The 19,606-nt window shown below is 32.9% G+C and overlaps 1 protein-coding gene across 1 annotated transcript in view; it reads right to left on the bottom strand.

Annotated features, from left to right (window-relative positions):
* Positions 1 to 3,476: 3,476 nt before the first annotated feature.
* The window catches only part of AKIRIN2 (akirin 2), a 33,709-nt gene continuing 17,579 nt past the window's right edge, over positions 3,477 to 19,606 (bottom strand). Inside the window, exons 2-5 of the mRNA XM_051997379.1 lie at positions 13,747 to 13,890; positions 9,192 to 9,341; positions 8,463 to 8,534; positions 3,477 to 8,300 (exon numbers count right to left, since the gene is read on the bottom strand). Coding sequence (XP_051853339.1) covers positions 8,290 to 8,300; positions 8,463 to 8,534; positions 9,192 to 9,341; positions 13,747 to 13,890 — 377 coding nt within the window. The 3' untranslated portion in view covers positions 3,477 to 8,289. The remainder of the gene's footprint in view (positions 8,301 to 8,462; positions 8,535 to 9,191; positions 9,342 to 13,746; positions 13,891 to 19,606) is intronic.

Here is a 19,606-nt window from a genome sequence, read left to right on the forward strand (position 1 = left end):
TTTTTTATCTTTTGGGTTTATTGGTTGTTCTGAAGAGAATCTAAATGACATCCCTGTGTTAAAGATTGTGGCTGATCAGACTAAGACAAGCTCAGAATGCTTTGCCATAGACCAGACACAAGCAGTTCCTATGAACATTTGGGATGGCTTTTCTTTTTGCAGCTCTTTGTACATCAGATTTTCTCTGAGCTAATTCAATTCTACTTTGCTCATAGAGCACAGCACTTTCTCTGATGAGAGCACACTATGCTGGACTGTCTTGTGCCAATATCTCCCATGTCATACAATCAATTCTGAAGTTCTTATGAGAGAACTTAAAAGAGTCCTTGTATTGCTTTTTTCTGACCACTTTGTGAGAGTTTGCCCAGTGTGAGTTCATAAAACAATCTTTGGCAAACATACATTTGGCATTCGAACAATGTGGCCAACCCCACAGAGTTGTGCTCTCTGCAGTAGAGTTTGAATGTTTAGCAGTTTAGTTGAAGAAAGGACCTCATCTGATCTTATCCCACAAGGTGATTTTCAGAATCTTCCAAAACAAAATGGAAGCGATTCATTTTCTGGTATGGCACTGGAATGCTGTCCAAGTTTCACAGGCATATACCAATGAGATCATCATTGACCTACAGCTCTGTAGATGTCTTCAGTTTAGTAATCAGTTTCCTCTCCTCTCCCACGTTTTACTTCATCACCTCCCAAATAACTGAGCTAGTTCTGGCAATGTGTGTTAATCTCATTTTCAATGTGTACATCCCTGGAAAGTATACTGCCAAAATAAGAGAACTTATCCACAGCATTCAGAACTTCTCCGTTGTAAGCAGTGGTTTCATACATGTATGATGTGGCTAATGGAGTACCCATGTTTTCTTGGTGGTGTTAGGCTGGTTCTTATATACAAAATATTAGTTTCTAATCCACATTGCCATCTACTTTTATGTTAAGAGTTCATCCTGTTCACATTCATGATTTACTGTTATTTTCTCTATCTTTCATCATTATACTTTTCTCTCACCCTGTCCTTATGTGCTTTGCTTTTAACCTCTACGTCCTTTAATCTACCTTGCTGTTTCTTGCTTTACCTTTTTTCCCCCTTCTGCCCTCTCTTCTATCAGCACCCCCTCTTTTCTCTTATTTCCCCTCCTCATTCTTTATAAATTTCTATATCCAATTGAGCATTATTATTTGAACCTATCCAGTGAGTAAAATTCAAGCAATTCTCCCTCACTTCTTTTCCTCTTCTATAACAGGTCTTTTACAAGCTTTTTCATATTATGTAATCTATTCTATATTGCTTCCCTCTTTTCTCTCTATAAAATATTTTTTCACCCTTTTAACTTTTTTTTTATATCATTCCATTAAAGTCAGTTTATACCCACAGCCTCTATGTATACTGTATACTCCTTTTAACTGCCTTCCTAGAGATACAGTTCTTATTTTGTTAAATCTGTCTTTTCCTCTGAAAGTTTATGTTCAAATTTTGCTAGGTAATTGATTCTTTCTTGCAATCCAAATTTGGAGTTTGGGTTTTTTAGTTTGTTTTGCATTCCAGAATGTTATATCCCAAGCCCTCTGATCTTTTAATGTAGAAGCTAAATTCTCTGTAATCCTGACTATGGCTCCTTGGTATATAAATTGTTTCTTTCTGGCTGCTTGCACAACTTTTCCTTTTACTTCTGGAATTTACCTACCATATTACTTGGAGTTTTCATTTGGGGATTTCTTTAAAGGTGTGACTGGTGGATTCTTTCAATGACTATTTTATCTTTTGGTTCTAGCATATCAGAGTAGTTTGACAATTTCTTAAAAGATGCTGTGCAGGCTCTTTTTGATTTTAGCTTTTGGGCTTTCAGGTAGTCCAGTAATTCTCAGATTCTAAACATTCTGGATCTATTTTCCAAGTCATTTGTTTTTCCCATTTTCTTCTATTTTCATTCTTTTGATTTTGATGTCTGTCATTAGTGTCCAGTTATTAGCATCCAGTTGCTCAATTCTAATTTTTAATAATTTTCTTCACTTAGTTTTTTAGTCTTCTTTTCCATTGCATTTTCTAACTTTAGTCAAATTTTGTCCTTTTTCTATGTTGTACTTCCTCTTGTATCTCTTTTTCCCCCAACTTTTCTTCGCTTATTTGATTTCAAAAATCTTTTTGTGCTCTAAAGCTTTTTTGAGCATGAAACTAATTCATAGTCGCCCTTGAGGCTTCACATGCAGATATTTTAACGTTGTCCTTTTCTGAGTTTGTGTTTGAAACTTTCCTGTTGATGTAGTAACTTTGTATAATCAGGGTTGTTTTTGTTTTAAAAACCAAATTAGTGACTTTTAAAGGTGAGCTTTGCTCCTGGGGCACAAAGGGAAACTGTCTTAAGCATCTTATGTTGAGAACCACTTTGTCTTTTTGTGAGTTCTGTTGCTTCAAAATCTGTTTTATAGAAGTTTGATTTAATGTTGTTTCCAAGGAAAACGAACTCAGGAAATTTCTTGGTTTCTGTGACAAATTGGAAACTTCCTTGAAAAAAAAAAATGGAAAGGGACAGACTAGGAATCTAATGGAAATACTTGAGCAATTTTATAAAGCAAGGCATGTGAATATAATAGATGATTATCATGCCTCAATAAATGAAAAAAAAATGACTTAAAAGATTCCTGGATAGAATAAACGGGTACATAAGTGAATAGAACCAAGAGAATAATTTAAGGAAAACTTTTGCAAACATTTTATACACTAATAGAACCCTATTTATAGCCTGTTTCAGATGTGGATATTCATGGTTTAAGTAATCGCTAATCTCTTCTCCCCCATCCCTTATTCACAATACCTTGAATACATATCCAAAAAAATTGATTTAACGGAGTAACCAAGTACTAGTTTTTGCCTCAGCATTATAAATTAACGCCTCCTCTTCCAGTATATTCATTAATATTAAAACTACCATGTAATCAGGTCCTAAATCTCAACTTCTCTCTGCCCTCTCTTCTGTAAGTAACAAATAGTGGATAGGTTACAGGCTTAACCAACCATGCTTAGCACCACATATGAAAATGCTCACATATATATCCAAACATAGAAGAGAAATCAACTGTATAACTATATACTAGATAGCATCGATTGTTTAAAATGTTTGAAATATGACAATGTAGTTATTTACAGGGAAAGTACTTAGAATATAACTTATAGAAACAATGAAATTTTTAAAAAGTAGTCTTTTGGAATTTTATTAAGTTGAATTGACTGTCAAAAAACTCTTCTTAGCCAACTGACAGGCGAAGTTTACCAGCTTAAGGTTGAGAAAAAGTTTACTTCTCCCTGTTTTCTGAACAAAAAAGATAGTATAAAGATACTTCAAGCTGTCTGTGAAAGCAGATTTGAAAAGGCCATAAAGCAATAAATATTCATTGTCACCAATCTGAATAGTACTGAATTTACCATCCTGAATGCTAGTACCCTTTCCCAAAAAATAACTCCAAAACATCAGCTATCAATGTGTGGAAAGGTCATTTTATTATGAATATCAGTATGTTAAATATTCCAATACAAGTACTCCTGTGTCAGTAAACATTTTCCCAAAAAGACAGCTTCAATCAACATTCAAAGCACATCACATTCAGTAGACCCTATAATTTTCTAAACAAAGCTGTTAGTAGACTATGTAATCTTATATCCTAGATGAAATGGTACAGTAAATCCCCAGCTATCAAAAACCCTTGAATAGAGCTGAAGGTTTTACCCCTTCTAATATCAAATTTTATCTGTATTTTCCTACCTTCTTCAATAGCATATGGAATACAATTTAATCTTCTGATAGTTCAGCATTATCATGAACATCTATTGTACCGTGCTATAAGTATATTAATGATCTATGGAGGGGGAAAGGGAGGAAAGACCTGATGGATTAAGTAGAAACAATGGTTTTGTCAGATTCTACTCTTGCTATCAATCAGTGGGCTTAGCTGTAGTGGTTCCCCCTTTCCTTTTTCTCTTTTAAAAAAAAATTTAAAAAAATTGGGGAGAGGGTCAGAAATCAGTTAACCAAGCTTATTAGACATGGGTGTGTATGTGTGTGAAATGGGCTGAAGGACTCACTGATTAAGTATAAGGGATTTGGGGAATCTTATTATGGCTACTCAAAGGCCATTTTTAGTGAGGCTGCCAGATAGCAAAATTCCTGATAGGTAATACTAAATTCTACTTGAATCTATAAGCCATTACAGAAGGCTTCTATTTAAGGAAATAAGAACAATATATATGCATGGCTGTGTATAAAGTAATTCCATTGTTACATGGATGCAACAGCCTTTAGTAAGAAAAAATGACTGTCTCAGAAATGTTTTAACAGTCTTATCAGTGTAGAAATTTCAGAATTATCTTAAATGTACAATGTAAACTTAAGTCATTTCATTTCTTAATAGAGGTGACATTCTAGGTAATAAATTCAATCATATAAAGGCCTAGTTTCAAATCCCAGATTGTTGTAGGTCAAAATTTGAGTAAAGTAAAATGCTTTGGTGTTGCTAAGAAATTAATATTTTAAGAGGAAGTAGGATAGAGCATAAGATTCTCAAAGTTCTTTTTTTTTTCAAGTTCAGTCCCAGCTTTATATCCCTATCATCTTCTCCCTAAAAATTGAAAAAAAAAAGGTGCCTAAACAAAGAAAAAATAACTTATCACATGTCCCTCGTCCTTCTTAAAAAATTAAGTAGCCTAATAAAATGTCCAAACAGAAGAGTTCTCTCTCACAGAGGTACTGTAGAAGGAAAAAATTTTAGACCAGGATTTTGGCTCCTAGTCTGTGAAAATGGACATTATCAAAAAACAAAAACCAAAACCCTCAAGTCTTCATGGTAGAGAACTTAGGATTTGACATCTGAAAACAACGTTGGTTCAGATCCTGGTATGGCTCACTTGCCCTGGCCAGTCAAGTACTCTCTACTGTGGGCTTCATTTTCCTTATAAAAAATTAAGACATATGAAACTTGATTTCTAAGATCCCTTCCATCTTTAAAAATCAGTAAGTCTGTGGAAGTTATATGTGATGAAATTCTTTGTGTTTGAAATATATCTACTTTGAAAACATAGTCCCATGGGAATGGTCAGAATTGATCATTTCCTTAAGAGTTTATAGACTTCCCCACCTACCTCTTAATTTTGGATAGTTTTTAAGAACTTGATTACAGACATACTTCCACAAATGTACTGAATAATATTTAATACAAGCTTTAAACATGATTAAAATAGCCATTCAAATTAGAGACAGTACCTTTATGAAGGAATCGATTAATTTGTTCTGCACAGTACTTGAGACATACATAACAAAGATATCAAATCAAAGCTGGAAGAGAGTCAATGTCCTCATCTTACAACTGAAATTTAACCCTTTTTATTAAAGGGTTTCTTTTATAGCAGCTTAGCCAAGTTCAAACATGTACTTGCTTAAGAGAGGGGAAAAAAATACAAGTGGTACAATTAGAAGTAAACAAAGCTGTACTATAGAAAAGGTTTGTCATGTGATTCTTCTATTTTTAGCTACCTTTTCTATAGTGTTTAAAAGTAGCCCCATTTTGCTTCACTTGTCCAAATACTAGGTCTGATTTTCATTTCAGAAATCAGAAATTTTCTTGTGTTCACATTTGGTCAAGGTCAATTTGTTTTTGGTAATAGCTTTTATATTACATGAGAAGCAAGTACAAAGCCTCTCTCTTACCTTATCCATGGCAGCTTATCATGGAGGGAAAAAACTAGACTAAGCCATTCAATTTGCCCCGATTCCCTTATTTATGATGAAGTAAAAGTATAATTAACTAAACACTTTAAAAATAAAATAGTCTAACTGGGTTATTTTTTTTTTTGGAAGGGTTTACCTATTAAGTGTTGGAAAAAGTCTAAAACAGTAGTCTACTTACTTGCCTCTGTGTAGGTATATACAAAAGTATACAGGGGACTGGTTGGAATCTATACTGAGGCCAAGAAATACCCTGGAAGATGTTAGAATAAATCCCTGAGATTCATATGCTTTGTGATTGACTTCTCCCTCAAAGGCAACTCCTACCCCCACCCACCCACTCCACCCCCAAAACCCTTTGACTTCCCCCCTCCCCCAAAGCATATTTGAGTGTTCTGGTTAAACAGGGTTTTATGGCACTAATTCACATTAGAGCAACATATTTCTCACAGCACCATTTGAGAGTTCTAAAAGGCCATGGGAAGCTAAATTTTAAGTTTGTTTTAAAAAAAAAAAAACCAAAAACAACAAAACTGCTTGCCAGTGTGCTACCTACAATATCTACAAATGATAGGTCTTAGTAACAGAATACTTTTAAATTATTAACAGCACTGACTAGCTAGCTATTACTTTAATCACCAACCTGTCAATAGCAAAACACTACAAAAGTAATTCCAAAGAGAACAGGCCTGAAAGTGAGGGGGTTAGGGAAAGGGGCTGGGAGAGACTTATCAAATCTAACTAAATATCTGGCCCATCACTAGAAGAAAGTGTTTCCAATTATCCAAATCCCATTAAAATGAATTCTAAGAGAATGCCCAAATTTTGTGGCTTAAGAAAGGCCATAAACTGAGATTTGGCAAAGTTTTTGTTCTAATGAAATTTCATTAAGATGAAATTTTATTTCTGTACTTTAATAAAATCTAAAATGTACTATATTAATGCTGTGACCTAAAAAAGTCATATCATTCCTTGTGGAATAGGGGGAAAAGGAAGGAAAAAGGCACTGATTTTCCTTTTAGTGAGATACTGGTGTCGCCCTGTATCAAGTATAAAAAGTAGCCCTAATAGCCCTATTACTGATTTTTTAATACAACTGTGTTGGCACTAAAATTCCAGGTGTGGAAGTTAGTGACTAGGAAAACAGGATGAAGTGACATTTACAACCACAGCCCAGGGTCACTGTATTTATTACCCTTCCATTCATGCCTCCTTTCCCCCCTTTAGTCTTCATTAGGTTACAACCAATACTTTCAAGTATTAATGAAAAACAACATAAGCCACCAGGGGGAAGGAAAAGGTATAGCATCAAATACATCTCTTTGCTTTGTTACAGAAAGCACATTTTAAAATGTATTTAATTTTTAAAAAGTAAGCTGCACTTAGGATATTTCCAAAAGTTAACCCATTTTCAATTATTTATGGCCAAATGTATTACTGGAATTTAGCATAATGATTTATCCCTGGCATAGCTTCAAAACAAAACAAAAAATAAAAAACACCCTTAAAAACAGCACTTAAAAGTTAAATTTTTAACAAGTGATAAAAAAAAAATTTTCAGATCTTTGTTCATGCCAATAACTAACCTTCAAAACCTCCCCAAAATCTTTTTCATTCTACTGAAATTTACAATTCTGAAGCTAAAAGTATAAGCTGCAATTTAGTGCCAGTCAAATCCTATCACTGCAATCAGGTAGAAAATTGCTTCAGGACCAGAAAACAACTCAGCCAAGTTTTAAACAGTAACACTAAATCATTGATTACTTGAGATAAACTTCATTCTGAGAACTTCCAGTTCCTTCACTTAGGAAATGCTTGCATTTCAAATATTAATTTTATTTGTTCACTGCACAAAGCCCATCTGCACATTAAAAACAAACAAATTAGAAGTAAATGTTTTATTTTTCCAACTAAATTCCAGTACTACAAGGGCAGTAAAACAATGATACACTGAAAAAAAAAAAATGCAGCAATAAACATTTGTTAAAAGACTGATAGAATAAATAAAAACTACAAAACAAGAAATCATATAAACCCATTCTTAACTACCCCACCCCCAAAGTCCTGGAATACAGAAATGCTCTCCTTCTTCACTATATTTCACAGATAGTACTGCGGGCTATTTGCTTAATTGTCCTGGGATTACATTCTAAGTTATTAATGACGGTTACAGGTTGGTTGTAGTGCACAGTTATTAAAACCACACTAACTTCAATCCGAAGTGTCATTCTACAGTTTTATTTACACAACCAATGAAGGGCATTTTCTAGAACACCAGTTTTAATCTTTTTCAAACATATCATTAACATAAGAAGCCAAATTGTAATGATACAGCAAATGAGGCCACTGGTATTAATACAGGTAGCAACAGTCCACATCCAGATGGTATTGACATCAGGGAGCACTCCAAAATCAGTTGCTGCCTAAGAGTGGTTGCCACTGACAAAAGCTTGAAATAACCTGTGTTCACAGGGGGAGGGGAAGAAATATGGCATTGCTGCAAGTCTTAACTGGGACCACTTGCAACAACTCAACAGGGAACTGGGCAGCCCACAAATGCAGGAAACGTGATTCATGAAACATCTGAGGAAAAAAGAAGAAAATTAATAGAATTGTTTTCTCCAAAAACACTGCTAATTTAAAATAATTAACATCTGTAATAAACACACCCATCAATCTCTACCCCAGAACTATTAAAAACAAAATCCTACAAATTGTTTTAAATTAAAATATCCAAATACTTACAACTAGCAGGCTGTTCTCCATATCGTCGCATTATCTGATCATGCGTAAATTTCACAAATGCGTCATATTGTTCTACAAACAGATTAAGAAGTAAATGTGTCAAACTTGTAATAATTTATAAAGTGAGCCTTCCCAGGTCAATGTTTCCCCCATCTTTCCTCCCTTTGACCAAATCTTGTGATGCAACAATTCTAAATATCAAAACATAAATTTTTCTAATAAATATGTAGTGGCAATATGCCATTACGAAACATATTAACAAGGAATTGAGCAAACCATGTGGGTTGGGCAAGTAACCCCTCTCAGCCTAAGTAAGATTTCTTCTGTGAAAAATAGGACTAGAGAATCTAAGGTTTTCTCTGAATGCTAATGTTACACTCTAAATCATCTATAGATGACAATTTAAAGGAATGCTTTCTATAAGCTAAAATACTTGAATGCAAATATAAACCACAATCTGTGTAAACAATATTTTACATCAGATTCTTCCAAAAAAATTTAAATACAGTTATGGGTTGGCATTAGTCACTACTGTTACGAAAAATCAAAAAGCGGGTGTTTTCTTTTACCTCATTTTCTACAAATTTGTATGCTTTTTTTTGTTTTTAAAAAAGATTTTCTATAAGCAATTTAGAAAATGCCAATCTGAGAATGAAGCGTTTGCTAAAGCAAATATTTTCCACAGCCAAGAGAGCATAAGCTGAATAAGGAAAATATTACAAGACATACCTGCAAGTTTTGTGGTCAATATTTCTTCATACTCTTCACGAACCTTTTCTTCACGTTCTTTCAGCAAACGTTCACAGATCATCCCAACCTGCCTTAGAGTAAATAGGGGCTGTTCTTTTTTTAATGGTGATGATGCTGCAGATGAAGTGCCTACATATAATGTATGAAGAAAAAAAATACAATTCAGAACCACAACCACAAATAGAACCATAAGAAGGCCTTGGTTCTAACCAGTTGCTAGTTTAGTTATGTTAAGTATTAGTCCAATGGTTAACACTTTGAGGGTCTTCTAAATTCCAAATTTTTTTTAAAGCCATTAAAGATTTCATTCTAGATCATTTTATTTCATATGAAAAACAAGTGATCTAGAAAATAAATTGAGAATTGTTCCCATGAAATCCAGAAACAAAGAGGAACCTAAATATAGTTCAAGAAATTTTTTAAAACTGCTCAAATACCTTAGAAAAAGCAAAGTAGGAATTAAAAGAATCCATCACTAATCTCTCAAAAGAAACTCCCAAATAAAACTCCAAAGAATCAGCCCAAATCCCAAACTTCCAAAACAGAGAAAATTTAGTAAATAGCAAAAAATAAAATAAATAATATGAAACTCTCATTACCATGAAGAAACATACATAGGACTTAGAACATGATATTCTGAAAGGCAACAGATAATAGCCAAGAATAATCTATGCAGCAAAACTAAATATAATCCTACAGAGAGGATTTGTTTTAGCATTCCTGATTATCAAATGATAATCTGAAATTAAAAGAAGCATAAAAAGATAGACATGACGGAAAAATAAGGGGTATAAAGTGTTTACATTTTTATATGGGCAGAGGATACATATGGCATATAGATAAAGGACTAGGTTCTGACATTTATTAGCTGTATGACCCTAGGCAAGTCACTTCACCTGGTTTACCTTAGTTCCTCAGCTGTCAAATGAGCTGGAAAAATAGCAAACTATTCTAATCTTTGCCAAGAAAACCCCAAATGGAGTCAACAAAGGGTCAGACATAATTGAAATGACAACAAAATTAAACAAAATCTCGGTGTGATTATAATACTGGAATAATAGAAGAGTGGAAAAGAATGTACAGGGAAAGGGGGGAAGAGAGAAAAAACGGGAAATTACTTCACATAAAATAGGATATAAAAGAAAGAGTTTATACAATGGAAGGGGAGAAACAAACAGTCCCTCAAAACCTCATATCTGTAGTGGTTCAAAAAGAATACAGTTTTGGTAAAGAAATTCAAACACCCAATAAGAAAGTAAGAAAAAAGAGAGGAAGGAGGGTAGATTAAGGAAAGCCAAGATCAGAAGCAAAAGAGATTCATGAGGAGAGAATAAAAAAGTGTAAGAGGAAAAAGTTAGCAATCCTAACTGAATACGATGAACTTTATAAAATAGGAAAAATGAAATCCCTTAAGAATCCTATAAGAAATATATGAAATGAAAAATACACACAAAATCCTGTTTCAGCTGAAGAAAAGGCAGAAGGGGCAATCTTGATCTCAGATAAAGTTAAAAGAGATAAATAGCAAAACTACATTTTGCTAAAAAGGTACCATAAATAATGAATATCAATAGGGAACAAATGCAACAAGCGGCATAGCATCCAAATGCTTGAAACAAATGGTAGAAAATTACAGAAGGAAACAAGACAATAAAGAATATTAGTGGGATCCCAATCTACCCCTCTCAAATCTATATAAATATAACCACAAAGCAAAATAAGTTGAGAGAAACAAAAATATTAAGTTATATGACAGACATCTAACAAATTTGGATCATAATGCAATAAAAAATATATTCAATAAAGGGTTTTTGATAACTAAATAATCCTAAAAAGTGAGTGACTAAACAAAGCATAGAACAATTTCATTAAAGATGTTAACAATGAGACAGTATGTCAAAATATGTGATACAACCAAAACAATGCTTACAAGAAAATGTTTTATCTTTAAACACATCAATAAGACAGATTAGATCTATAAAATGGGCATGCAACTTAAAAAAAAAAAAAAAAAAAAAAAAAACCAGAAAATGACACATTTTAAACCTCTGAACAATACATTTAAACCTCTGAAATAGAAATAATGAAAATCAAAGGACATATTAATGAATTTGAAAGTTTTCTAAAAAATGAATAAAACTTTTGAAAATTAATAAATGAATTCACAGGCAATGAAAAAAAAAAAAAAAAAACAATTGCAGGAACTATTTTGCCCAATATATGCCAATCAAACCAACAATCTAAATGAAATTAATTAAAAAAAAATACAATTTAACAGTAGAAATTTAACAATTTAACAGAAGAAATAAAATATCTAAATAACACTATCTTAGAAAAATAAAGGCATAAATTGAATTCCCTAAGGAAAAAAAAACAGAACCAGATGGATTTACAATTCTACCAATTAACTCTAATATTATAAAAACTGTTTGAAAAGATAAATGAGTCCTATATCAAATTCCTTCTATGACATAGATACTGTCTTGATACAAGGGAGACTAAAAAGAAAGACCTATTTTCACCCCACCAACCCCAGTATTTTCTTTTTTTCAATTACATGTAAAGATTTTTTTTTTTTAAAAACCATTCACTGTGTGCCTGTGTAAGGCAATTAATGTGCCGAAGGTCCACAAAACTAGTACAAGTTAAGTGTCTGAGGCCACATTTGAATTCGGGTCCTCCTGACTTCAGGGACCGTATTTCCCCGCAACCCTTAACTTTTATGAAATTCTCCCCTTCTCCCCCAAATCATGATATTTGTACATACATGAACATTTCCACATTAGTTATGCTATCCAAGAATCAAAACAAAAAGGAAACACCGGTATAAAGAAAAACAGTAATTACAGCTCCTTGTGAATGCGAACAGCATTTTCTATTATGAGTCTTTTTGAATTGTCAATCAACAAGTTGAGATGTCAACTTTTTATTTATTTATTTTTTTTAAGGAAAAGAAATTACAGCAATATCTAACAAAAATTTTATACTATGACCAGATTGGATTATACCACAATGCAGAACTAGTTCAATATTAGACAAAACGTAAAAATAATTGATATCAATCAATAAAATTTTAAAATCCAGCAAAACTCACAGTATTTAATAAATGCAGAACACGCAAGCCATTTGTTTAAAACAAACAAAAAACACCAAACCACAAATTATAGGAATGTTTCATCAAAATAAGCCACCATCTGCCTAAAAAGCTAGAATCCTTTCCAATCAGGCTTGAAATAAGGATGTCTGTGTCACTAAAGGCTAAACTACTGTTTTCACAACTATCACACTGTTAAGATGACCAAAAAGGAAAATAATATGCCAAAGGAAATAAGAAAAAAAAGTATGTGGTTCTGTGAACTAATCCAGCCATTCTAGAAAGCAATTTGGAATTGTGTCCCAAAGGCTATTAAATTATGCATATACTTTGGATCCAGCAACACTGCTTCTAGGGGTATATTACAAAAGTCAAAGGAAAAGGATTCATATGCACAAAAATTATTTATTGTAGCTGTTTATGATGGCAAAAAATTGAAAACTGAGGGGATGTCTATAATTTGGGGAATGATTATAGTATACTAATAATGTGACAAAAAAAGTCTCTGTTCTTTAAAAATAAAGAATCATTCACTCAAACAAAAATTTCAATTCAAAATCTTTAAGTCATATTAAACAATTCTCTGAATTGGAAAGGTATAAAGAACCTAACTCCAAATTAAAAGCCCTACTAGAGTGGGAATTGGGGCAGTGTGCTCTGATAAATGACATATTGATTCATGTAACAAAGGTGTTTTGCCTCTACACAAGTGACTTGAGACTTTGCTTAAAAAAAAAATTTCTATTCACATCACAGTGTGTCACTTAGTGAACCTACCTAGTCAAATCTTTTATAATTCACTATTAGAAAAAAATGCTACATTGAGCATCTCACTTTCCAACTTACTGATATAAAAGCATTCTTCAATCGAAGTGCAGAGCATGCCAGTTTTTAACCTTCAGCAAATCACTTAACTTCATGTTCCACTAAGGCACTATTGTCAGAAGACAGCATTCAACACACACTTTAGAGAAACAAATGTCAATTTATTCACAACTCCAACTCACTCACTCATTACAAATCAGTTTAAAAATTTTTTTTAAAAAGCCTTTAAAATCATCAAGTCTACTGGTTTACAGATTGAACACTCCCCTCAGCAACTCTTAATACAAAACTAAGTCAAACAAAATGACTTTTCCTCCTACTTTTCTTTTATTCCTAGGCCTCACACCAAACCAGGGCAGTCATCCAAACCAGACTAACCAATTTTAATCCTACCCTTTCCAAGAAACTACTTCTATAACATGTTTGATAGTAACCCAGCATCTGTTCCTGGATACTTAGGGAAGGAAGGATGACAACTTTGCAAACCAAGCTGTATAACTACTAAAAAGTACTGTTGTACTAATCAGTAAAACAGATCAAATAGCAGTTTTTAAAATTTTTTTGTTAAAGGAATTGGGGATGGAGAAACCCCAGTCAAGTTTTGATTACACTCACCTGGAGAAGCTGGTCCATTGAGGAGAAATGCATGTGGCTGTGAATCAGAAGAACAGCAAGCATCTGTCTGTTGGAAGCTAGTTTCTAAATGTCTTCTCTTCTGCATACGTTTATACTCTTGTTTTATGTTGTACAGAATTTGTTCTAAAATAAAACATTTTATAAGGTTAACAATTAGGCAAGAAAGCATACCCAGAAAAATCTGATCAGGTTTCTAATATGTATCTGTGTTTGGTCCCCACAATGTCAATGTCATTACCCTAAACACCACTTTGACAAAATGGGATTTCCTCCAACTATCAAAAGATGTGACATTCAACAAAATCACTTATTCTCAAGTCCAACAACAAATGGCTAAATGAGTTTGAGCTAGCAACATCCAGAAATAATACCCTGAAAATAGCATGGTACAGTGAAATGGAACAGATTCAAAAATCAGAAAACCTAAATCCAAATATTGCCTGTTTCTTAGAATATCTTTAACCTCGAACAATTCTTTACCTTTGCTGGGCCTTAAATTTCCTGTCAAAGTAGGGGGAGGGGACATGGGAATTTCCTTTCCAGCTCTAGATAGATCCAGGTTAGATTTACCTATTTGGGACTTGACAAGGGAGCTAGACCTGAAGTCATTAAGACCTGAATTCAAAGGCAGCCTCAGATACTGATAATAGCTGCTTATCCTGTTTTCCCAGGATTAGTTTATTAGATTAGAACGATCAGCTTATGTGCATACAGGAACTAGTCTACTTCAGGAAACCTTTGAGGTCCAGGAGATCCTTGGGGAGGAAGGGTACCCATTAATTTCATAATAATAACCTGTCAAATTTGTAAGTAAAAAAGAGATAATCTACATAAACAAAAATTCTTTGGGGGCCTCAAGAATTAATTTAAGAGTTTCAAGAGAGCCTGGGACCAAAGAGTTTGAAAACCACTAATGTAGAACATTAGAAAGGGAGTCAAGAAATGTTATACCTGGAACAACTGTGAATAACTTCAGCAATACAATGATCCAAGACTATCCTAAATGATTCATGATAAAAACTGCTACTTGCCTTGAAACTGATGCCATTTGAAAAGACCAAAGCATCAAAATTTTTACTTTTTCTTGAACAAAATGACTAATATGAAAATGTTTTACATAATTGCACATGTATAACCTGTATCAGATTGCTTAGTTTCTCAAGGAGGGGGGAGGGAAAGAGTGAATAGAATTTAGAACTCAACATCCAAAAAAAAATGAATTTTAAAAATTGTTTTTGCATGTATTTGGGGAAAAAATTTTTTTTAAAAAATGTAATACTTAATCTCACATCTGGACTTTAATTGTATGACTTGGGGTAAATCATTTTTTACATTCCTGGACTCAATGTTGTAATTATGTTAGGTTCCTTCCCTTTTTCAAATAATAATCCTTGTTAAAGCATTTTAACAATATCCCTAAAACCAGTCTTACACACAAAATAACAATTCTGTATTTACTTAGTTATTCATGCTGAAATCAGAACATATTCTTTCCCTTTTTCCCAACTTACTTTATTTCTTCTGTTTAAATTACCACTTACACTTCCTATCAAACTTGAGTCTTCTTCCAAATCTTCATTCTCCCTCCCTTCAACTCTCCACCCCAATAGTCAATCAGTTCCCAATTTTGCTTTTATCTTTCTCAAACTCACACAATCATCACCCTAATTGGTATTTTTACTTCAAACTCCATCCCCACAACTGTCAAAGTATGTTATTTATATACTCCTCTAAATCAAATGATCTGACCACTACTCTGGTTCACAATTATTTAATAGTTCCCTAAAGCCTCCAGAATTTAAAAAAAATAAAATAAAATAAGCACCAAAACCTCTTTGGCTTGCCATTTAAAGTCCTTTAAAAACCTAGCCTCATTCTACTTCTCCCTGCCTTATTCACATTACTAAGTCTTCCCCTACATAAGCTACCGTTTCTAAATTGGATTACTTGCTATTCCCCCTAATTTGTTGTGTGATCTACATTTCTGAATGATTTTCTCTTGATTTCTATCTCTTCCAGGGTTAACTTGGATGAATGCCCTATTATAGGAAAGCTGTGCCATATTATTAATATAGAAGGCATGAAGATGTCAGATATCTTCCTTTAAAAATAAATAGTAATTCAGAACTACTGATAAATTTGGCTTCCTTGAAAAGTGGGACTGTTTGGGTCTTTGTATCCCCCATGTCTTATATACTCCTGGTGCTTAATAAAACCTTGTTTTGTGAATGTACCTTTGATATATGCAAAATTTAGACCAATGTAAAATTTATCATGAAAGATCAAAAGAGCTGGTTCACAGCTCTTGTAACTTTAACTTATCTACTCTCCCTCCCTTACCATAAAACAATCTTTAGTATCATTTTCCATTTGTTTCACAAAACCAAGCAAGACTTCAAAAAAAAAAAAAAAAAAGAAATGTTACATTGCCAAACAAAAAATTATGATTCTGCTCTGATATTCTACAATACCAAAAACTATCTCCCATAATAAAAACTAATAATACAAATTCTATTAATTCAAACATTTATTCAATGTTCAACAAAACAACCCACATCATCCAATGCTTTAAAAAAAAAAAAAATCAAAAGGGCTCCTGGGATAGCATCGTTTCTGTTTCTAATATAGCATAAAAATGTCAATTAGACCTCATTTAATACCCTGAAATGCAGTGATGTGATGACTTATTTGATATCAGTCCACATAAACTGTAACAACAACAACAACAACAAAAAACAAAACACGAAATTAACTAAAAGCTGATTTCTAGGTTCGCCTTCCTTTCAAGTTATTACAGTATAGTAGTAATGGCTAAATCTTCAGAGAATCCTTCTAGCTTCATAATGGTCAACAAAAACAACAAAGACAAAAAACTATCCAGAGCTTATGCTTCTCAATTGGGGAAACTTGGTGCAATGGATAGTGTACCACAAGTCAAGAGGACCCGAATTCAAATCCAGCCTCAGACATTAGCTGTGTAACTCTGGGGGGAAAAAAAAATCAATTAACCCTGATGCCTCAAAATAAAAAAAAGTCAAATCAGGATGTCTAATTGATCTGAGTAGTCTCTATACTTACTAATTCAAAATAAGCAATACTGTTTTTCATATTATTAGTAAAGTAGAATTTTTCTTTTTGTTCAAGCTAGTCAGATCACTTTTAAATCAGTTTTTACTTCATTATAACCAAATGGTAATGCCAAAAAAACCAGTGTATTATTACTAGTTACATACCTATGTTCAGAAACACAAGAAAAAGAAAAAGGTCAAATAAAGCTTTTTTGATGTTAGTTGTATGTATCAAGTCTAATCCTAATGGGCCGAATTTCTAGTAAATGTAGTACTAGTTTTAGTAAATCTAGTACTACATTTATTAGAATCTTTGTCCAATGCCTTTTAAAAAGACTAAATTTAATACTAGTGAATCCAGTAATTGTATAAATCACAGTTAGAAAGCTATATCATAATGAGCATACAAATTAGTAATGTTATGTCAGGTCTCCAGAAAATTATGTAATTCAGTGTGCCTCCAGATAATCCAAGGTATCTTCTCCCTAACGTAGTTAAGTGGGGAATAGCAGCAGCACTTGACCAAAGACATTTTTTTGCTAAATGGCAGACACCTTACTGTGTTTTGATTTCTGGTCTTAAGAGATCATATTTAATATTTTAAACCACCAAAAAAAAATGGAACTAGTTAAGAAAAAAAATGCTCACCCAGAAACCAAAAGTCACTAGAAATACGCAACATAAAACAAGATAGCAAAAAGAATCTAAAAAATTAGCAACTAGATCCCATTTTTCCTTTCCAGTTTCATCAGATGCAAGGAGGAGCAAATAGAGAAGAGATCTGTAATGGTTTCCACACTGTATTATGCAAGGAGGGGGAAACATGGGGGAAAGAGGTAGCATTCATGCAGCTAGTCATTGACAATAACAGAAGAAAGTAATAGGTTAAAGTTGGGTTGTATCTGGGTATAATCAAAGTATGAGGAAGAGAAACAACCCTCCAATTAAACTGAGAAGAAAGAGAAAAGAAAAAAGAGGGAAAGAAAGGAGGGAAGAAAAAGACTAAATCAAAAAAGCACTATAGAAAATAACTTGCAGGAATTTTTTTTTGTCTAAGATTTTTAAACACAAAATTTGACTAAATTTATTTGTTATGTCTTCTGCCTGTTACTAAAAGTATCCTATCTTTGGAAAACCCAATGAGTATAGGAAGAAAAATACTCTTCTGTTGGTCTAGCTCAGGTAAAACTCTTCTATTAATAAGCAACTCCACTATGTGTCTTAGATTTCTTCCTCCTTATAGTCTTTTCAATTTCTGGAATTTTGTAACCAAAATCTGTTTTTCTATTGAGCAGAGGTTCTCAAACTTTTTGGTCTCAGAACACTTTTACATTCTTAAATACTGAAGACCCTAAAAAGTTTTATATAGGTTATAACTATTTTATTTATGTAGGTTATATCTGTTGAAATATTTATATTTACAAATTGAAATTTTAAAATAACACATTACATACTAACAATTTTTAATGAAAAATAACTTTAAAAATGTGAATACTGGCACTGTTTTGCATATTTTTATAACTCTAACGTCTGGATTTAACAGATAACTATATTCTCATATTTGCTTCCACATGCCATCTGTTGCAATGTTATTTTAGTTGAAGTTTATGAAGAAAATCCAATCTGATTCAGATACTTAGCTGGAAAAGAGAGGAGCATTTTAATAGGTAAATAGCATCTTGGTATTATGAAAATAGTCTTGACTTCACAAACTCCTTTAAAGGGTGTCTCAGGAACACCCCCCCACCAGGAGTGGGACTATAATAGTAGAAATCACTTCTCAAGGAAAACCTTCATAGCTTGCTAATTCTCTCCAGTGCTGACCTCTCATTCCTTCCTTCTCTCCAAACCATCTCCAACACCAGCTATGTCAGTTTGTGATAGATTTTAGGATAAATGAAAATTGCCAACTATATTCAAAAATGGTCAAAATCACAAATACGAGAAATGCACATTAAGGCCTAGCTAGCTAACCTCATACCCAGCAAAAGTAGCAAAAAAAAATTTCTTAAAAGAGAGAAGCCTGAGGAAGAAAACTAAACAACTGAACAAAATGGACACTGAATTATTCCTACTCTGGCACTATTAGGCATATATATATATGCCTAAATTTCAAGAATGACACTGTCAAAGGACAGGTCATATATAATCATAGAACTCTCTTATTGACAATAACAAAAAGAAAAGAAAATAAGGAATGAAAGTCTCCTCACTTTAACCTTTAGCTCTCTGAACAAGTAATTTTTTTTAAATGAAAATTTTCTTCAAAATTGTGGCATATATGAATGTTAAGAAAAGGAATTCAGACTTGTATAAAGTGATGCCAAGAGTTAAAAGTGGCAGTAGAACTATTAACTATAATGAACAATGTCAGTCCTGGAATAATGATAATGAAAGACATTAATTTTCTTCTCAATAAAGAGAAGTAGAGACTCGTATGGAATGATTGGTTGGCTTTTGTTAAATGCTTTTTCTTTTATTAAGAGTTCAACTGAGTATATGTGTGAAATTAAGGAGGAAATAATTTTTTTCAAAAGAATATTACATTGTTTCAAAATAAGAATGAAAATTTAAAGTTAGTATTTATCCTCTCTAGCAAAGAACCAAATGTATTAACCGTATCACAATTTTACACTACACAAGGGGAGGGGAATAGAGATAGGCTAAAAAAAGACAATCTTAGACTCAGTTTTAGAATTGATGAGATCACAATCCCCAAAATAATATTCCAAATTCTTCAACACAGTGTTTGGGTTTATTATTATTATTGC

This window comes from Antechinus flavipes, chromosome 4, assembly GCF_016432865.1.
Source record: "Antechinus flavipes isolate AdamAnt ecotype Samford, QLD, Australia chromosome 4, AdamAnt_v2, whole genome shotgun sequence".
In the NCBI taxonomy this organism is placed as follows: Eukaryota; Metazoa; Chordata; class Mammalia; order Dasyuromorphia; family Dasyuridae; genus Antechinus; species Antechinus flavipes.